The following is a 6669-nucleotide window of genomic DNA, read 5'->3' on the forward strand; positions in this document are numbered from 1 at the left end:
ACATAGTCTCTCTCTCTCTCTTCAGTTTTCTTCCCCTCTCTAAAACATAGTCTCTTGCTTGTAAATTATCTCACATGAGGGAAGGCAGGCCCTTTCTCAAAGATAATCTCTGTCTCTCTGTGTCTCTCTCTCGTTCAAACACAATCTCTCTATCTCTTTGTATTAAGGGTGTGCAGTTTCTCTCTCTCTCTCCAAGGAACACAGTTTGTGTCTGTGTTTTGAGTGAGCACAGCCTCTCTCTTGACGAAGACAGTCTTTCATCTTCTGGGAGAATTGCCTTTCTTTCTCGAAGAAGCACAGTTACTACTGAGGGAACAAAGTGTTTCCCCCCTCTCCAGAGGGAATATACTGTTTCTCTTTCCCTCGATAGTGTAGTACCTTCCCCCTCTCAGTACAAAGTCCTCACGTGAATCCGACCATGTCCACTGAGAATGCCCTCCTTCCAAGGCTCTTGCGCCTTGCTCCAATTATTTAATTGGCCTTTTGCCTGTTGAGTTTTGCTATTGGCAATCAATCATTTTGCACTCACTCATGTAATGGCAAGGAATGTGGGGGCAGAGCAGGGCTAGAGCTTCACCAGTGGACAGATTTATGGGCTAATGGAATCGTTTGCATCGTTTGACACTGTTCTATTAATCCCTTGCCTGGGTCAGGTCTCAGAAACTGGAGGAGGAAGCTGCCAGTCTGCGGGAAAGAATTCAGCACCTGGACCACATGGTACATTGTCAACAGAGAAAAGTCAAGCAAATGATTGAAGAGGTGAAAAAAAGACAACTGTTCATCAGTTTGAATAATTGCTGCATCACTGCTTTCTTTAAACACTTACTCATATTATAGATCCATAATATGCATTAACTCTCAACCTATAAAAATAAACTGAGTGAAATGTTTGTTATCTTTTCCATTGTCAAATTATTTTCAAAACATTTTCCATTTAAACAGTAAAGGTGCTAGGACAATCTGGGTGTGTTATGATGGTGTCTGGATTGTACAGAATGAGAGCGTCACTATTTTTAATCACAAATCATACAATAGCTGAGGGGACAGCTCAGATATTAAACAAACTGGAGCTTGAAGTCACTAATGCATCAACTGAAAAGGACTTCTGCGCTGCTTGTTTCAAAATAAATAGGAAACCTCCATTAAAATGCAATAGCCAAAACAATCAATTATTTGAACTAATAATGAAATTGTGGCTCTCCTCAGCACCACATTTTGTTTTACAAGTAAATTTGGAGAAAATGGAATCTTTAGTTAGCCTGAGACTACTATTGTCGCCAACTGGCTGTAAGAAAGAGTCATGTTTCTGTCTTTATAATGTTCCTGTTTCTTTATTGGGTTGAGAAGGTCTGGCTATGCTTATTGCATTTACATCATCCCGTAAGTATTCAGTGGCTTCTGGCACCTCTCCAAGTCATTTTTGGCATTCAATCTAAGAACAAGCACAATTATTTTAATGAATAACGTACTTTTGCACTTGTGCTCACGAACACCTCTTGAGCATTCCTAGCTGGTATATGATATGAATCAGTTGGAATGTTTGGCTTGCTGCGACAGCTCCCAAACCAGCGCCCTCTGCTGATTTAAATATCTTTTCTCCCGATAGTAAAAAGTGGGCAGAATTCATTGGAATCCCAAATTACACAAAGAAAATGAACTGGTAATTACATTCGCAGTGATAACACTTTATTTAGGTTCACATTTTTGTTATAAAGTTCATTTCTTCTTCCTGTACCATACAGATAGAAGTCCTGAAGAGTAAAATTGAACAAAAAGATGTGACAATCGAAGACCTGATGGAAAGGATTTCATTTTTGGAAGCTGAGGTGCATGTTTATTTCTAAACACATTTCAAAGAAAATTCTCTTTTCCCGGCCTTCTTTGGGGTTTACCACCTTGCCACACTATTTGGAAAACATAACATCTCTTCGTTAACTGATTTGGATGATCTTTGCTTAAATAGCTTTTATCCATCTCAGGTCTTTTGTATAATTAATAAGTAAAGTCTTTGGAGAACACTTTTTAAAATTCATTTTTAATGCTCCTTTGATGTTCCTCCTCGGGTGCTAGCAGTTGTGACCCAGAGATAAATACTTAATTCCTGAAAACCCCAGGACAATCCAGGAGGATTAGTCACCTCGCCTTTGTGTTGAGTGAATCATGAAATCATCATAGAATCCCTACAGTGGCCATTCAGCCTATTGAGTCCACACCAACCCTCTGAAGAGCATCCCACCCGGACCCAACCCCAGACCTATAACAGTGCATTTCCCATGGCTAATCCACTCAGTCTGCACATCCCTGAACGCTATGGGTAATTTAGCATGGCCAATCCACCTAATCAGCACATCTTCGGACTGTGGGAGGAAACCGCAGCACCCTGCAGAAACCCACACAGACACGGGCAGAACGTGCAAACTCCACACACACAGTTGCCCAGGGGTGGAATCAAACTCGACGTAATTAAGATCGAGTTGCGTTCACAAACCAGTGACCAGTCATACAGGCTTGCAAAATCTTGTTTTAATAGATTTCATGTGGATTCTTGCTGAATCCTAGTGAAAACGTCTGGACAAAATAAATAGTTCATTTTCTAATTTGTTGTTGGTGTAATTAATCTGTAGAATAAAGAACTCCAGGACAAACTGGACTATATGATGTCTTTGGAGCAACGCAAAATGGTGCAAAGCAGTGAACAAGCAGTTTCATGTGATATTCCCATCAGGTAAATATAGCTCCTCTTCTTACATTGTGTTATTATTTTAGAACCTAGTTTCAGCTGAGGAAACTCCTTGTACCTCTAGAAGAGAAAACTGGTCTTTTTATGTGACTGATGTGAACATGCTATGACTATGTAAAACCTGACAAAAAAGTGTCGGTCATTTGTATTATTTTAAGTATGAAACAGACACAGCCCCAGATTAAAAGTGGTGCTTCTTGGAGATATTTCTTCCTCCTACTCGAATATCTGAAAGCTAAATATTTCGATGTGCACTTGGCAATGCCCAGTGCTCAAGGCTATGGGCTAAATGTTGGATTTGAATTGTAAGGTGATTGAGTCAGGACCAATCAAAAATCAACGTGTGAAAGGTTCTTTTTATGTACTGCGGATCTCTGACTCTGACTGGCTTGTTCATGACATTTTTGCTGGTGTACAGGAATACTCCAATACAAGGCAGGCAAAATGTAACCACTCCATACTTGAGGTTGATGGAATTGAGTGAACAGAGACAGACACGCTGAGGATGCTACTTTTTAAACCATATCCATGTACGGCTGGGTGAGTGGAGCTGCCCGACAGAAGACCCTTTTTGAGCAGTGTGGAACTGGGGCTGCTTCGAGCTGGTTCAACATGGAAGTGACTTCTTTATTAAACAAGTGCAATACCATTTAAATCAAAGGATAAAAGGCCTCCATGCTAATCTATTAACTTCAGGCAATCTCTGTTTTACAAGTGAGTTAAGTTTGTAAAAATAATCGCAGTATTTATTATTGATGTATATATTTTGTATTATAATGTGTTATGCTTGTTTAGGAACTGCCTTGATTTTATAAATAAATAAAAATATATATATGTTATAGACAAAGCATGATATTTAATTAGAAAACAAATCATGAAATGATCTTACAAGATTATTCTCTAGATATTAATGTCCTTAAAAATTGTACAGACAAATAAATGGTGTTACTGTCATGTAAGCTACTATCCATTGTCCAACACTACAATTAAATGTGACCATTACAGCTATGCCAGAGTTACTCCCCTCATTCCTATCATAACTGAATATTACATACAATATTAACTTGCATTCTGCATAGAGCCATGATATGTATGATTTGTTGTAATGAATTGTAATTCTTAACAAATTTTCATTTAAAAGCATAGAAGTGAATTATGTCAATTTTGGGCCCAAACGCCATCTTAAACTGGTTTGTTTGAAATTTCATCATTTGCATTCTTTCCAACATGAGGGTAAATAGAGAGGAGACTCTTTAGAAAGGAGAAAGAGTGAAGCTTTGATGGTCCGAAGTGTTTCAAATCAGAGCTTTTGTGTAAATTGTTGACTGATAAAGCCCTGAAATTTCTCCCTTGTTGGCCAGCAGCTCAGTTTGCTGAAGCAGGGGATTTGGTGACTGGATCCACTGAGTTTCGAGCCTTTTTCTGATTGTGCAATATTCTCCTGGATATCGGGAAATACCATTGCCTGTAATGGGGCTTGAACCCATGACAAGCTGGCACCAACAGCAAATAGGTTACGTTGAGACCCCTATTACACTTAGACTGGACACTTTTCATTTCAGCCTGGCGATATTTTTTTTTCAGTAACGATTGTGTAAAACAATATAGTTTTCTCAGTCTTGGAAGAAAGCAGACCATGTTATTCCAGCTTGTGCGCTGATGTCACACTGCACGCTTCATTGGTCTGATCGCACATTCTACAGCTGTAGAGCAGTTAATGAAAGTTAGGAAATCTTTCCACCCTTCAGTGTTATGGTTTCCAAAAAAAAAACAGGTGGACTAGCTGTTAACGAAGGCTGGAAAACTCAACTCAATTACATGTTGTGTAGGCATCCATTTCCTAGATGAACATGTAGAAACTTCCCACCAAATTCCTGACAAATCAGTACTAATTAGGCAGCAAGAACAGGTGCACATTAAAATTTCCCACAAGACGCTAATAAATCTGTGTTCATTAACTGGTAGGAGTGAGGATAGATTCATTCAAAGCAGTGGCAGAAGTTGGACGGAGTTTTCTCGTGAGATTTTTGATAACTTGGGCCCATCTTGTGGGGCTAATTTATGAAACTACAGTACACTTTTCAAATTCAGATGCTAGTTGGGACCTTGACATCACGAAGCCCACAGTTATTTCTGGGCACGTGTTTGAACTGGGCAGGAGTCATGTGTATGGGGGGGAAAGAGGAGCAATCTGGGATCAAGTCCTATTTGAGGGTAAGGATCAAAAATAGCTGTTGGTGCTTCCATTTCTGGGTATAGACCGGCCACTAATGTCTACAATAAAACCACCAACTCCCACAGCTACCTGGAACTATACATCCTCACACCCTGCTTCCTGTAAACACTCTCCATTCCATTCTCTCAGCTCCTCCGTCTCCGTTGTATATGTTCGATGAGGCCAACTTCGACAAGGGAGCCTCCGAAATGTCCACCCCCTTCCTTAACCGAGGATTCCCCAGCAGTGTTGGGTCAGACCCACTCCCGACACACTCCCTCAGCACCTTCTGCAACCACTGAAGGTGTGACACCTGCCCGTTTATCTCCTTTACTCCAGCGCCACCCCACCCCACCCCAAGCATCTAAGGGCCCAACGTTCCTTCCAGCTGCACTTCACACAATCACTGCTCACAATGTGGTCTCTGCTACTTTGGGGAAATGAAGGGTAGACTGGGTGACAACTTCACAGAACATCCATGTTCCTCCCACATAAAAGACCCTGAGCGTCCAGTTGCCTGCCACTTTAACACACCACCCTGCTCCCTGGCCAACATCTCTGTCTCAGGCTTGCTGCAGTGTTCCAGCAAAACACAGCGCAAGCTGGAAGAACAATACCTCATTTTCCACTTGGGGCCCCTGCAGCCCTCCGGACTCACTATAGAGTTCAATAATTTTAGGCCCTAAACTCTCCCATGTCCAAGCCCCCTACCGCCCACACCGCCTGCCATTACACACTGCCTATTGTTAGCCACTAACAGTGTCCATTTGCACCTGTGCATCCGCCCGGCCAGATCATTATCCACTCCTTTGTCTGTCCAACTGTTTTACTCTGTCTTTGGCTCTATCCCCACCAATTGTTCACCCATTAACTCCTTCCTCCACCCTATCTTCCACATATAAGCTGACATTTTCCTAGCTACCATCAGTTCTGAGGAAGGGTCACCGGATCCGAAATGTTAACTCTGTTTTCTCCTTCACAGATGCTGCCAGACCTGCTGAGCTTTTCCAGCAGCTTCTGTTTTTGTATCAGAGATAATGGGAACTGCAGATGCTGGAGAATTCAAGATAACAAGGTGTGAGGCTGGATGAACACAGCAGGCCCAGCAGCATCTCAGGAGCACAAAAGCTGACGTTTCGGGCCTAGACCGATGATGAAGGGTCTAGGCTCGAAACGTCAGCTTTTGTGCTCCTGAGAGGCTGCTTGGCCTGCTGTGTTCAACCAGCTCCGCACTTTGTTATTCTGTTTTTGTAGCTGTAGGTGCTGATTGTTGAGGTTACAAGAGGGGTACGGACAGTGCAGGCATCCACCCTCACCCCAGGTTTTTAGATTAAACCTTCAGGCCATGCGGGAAGCTGTAACCACTTGCAGGAGCATTTCCGGTTCCTGCCAGTTTTGGACAATGCTCACGCAATGTTGTGTTGATCAGCACAGCGCCCTTCTTGTCCAATGACCCTCTGCAATTAGCTTCCGTTGCCAACTGCATTTTCCTTCTGCAGGCACTGAGAGCTGTCTCCGCTTTTTCTTTCTTTCTTTCCTGAGGATTACTGTACGCCTTGGGGCTGATATTGAAGAACACAGTTCCTGCCCTAGAGCCGCCTTCTCCTTCATGGTGCGTTACCAATGCCGCAACAAGCGTGAACCCCCACCCATTCAAAGATCAGACGATGCCTCTGGAGAGAACTGGTAAAAAGCTCAATGGGAGCCTTAAGTG

At 42.3% G+C, this 6669-nt stretch overlaps 1 protein-coding gene across 1 annotated transcript in view; it reads left to right on the forward strand.

Annotated features, from left to right (window-relative positions):
• Positions 1 to 3939, forward strand: part of LOC125467358 (myocardial zonula adherens protein) — a 49700-nt gene extending 45761 nt beyond the window's left edge. Inside the window, exons 11-14 of the mRNA XM_048563084.2 lie at positions 654 to 759; positions 1743 to 1826; positions 2625 to 2725; positions 3159 to 3939. Coding sequence (XP_048419041.1) covers positions 654 to 759; positions 1743 to 1826; positions 2625 to 2725; positions 3159 to 3243 — 376 coding nt within the window. The 3' untranslated portion in view covers positions 3244 to 3939. The remainder of the gene's footprint in view (positions 1 to 653; positions 760 to 1742; positions 1827 to 2624; positions 2726 to 3158) is intronic.
• Positions 3940 to 6669: the final 2730 nt, after the last annotated feature.

The sequence above is a fragment of the Stegostoma tigrinum genome, chromosome 33, assembly GCF_030684315.1.
Source record: "Stegostoma tigrinum isolate sSteTig4 chromosome 33, sSteTig4.hap1, whole genome shotgun sequence".
NCBI classification, from domain to species: domain Eukaryota; kingdom Metazoa; phylum Chordata; class Chondrichthyes; order Orectolobiformes; family Stegostomatidae; genus Stegostoma; species Stegostoma tigrinum.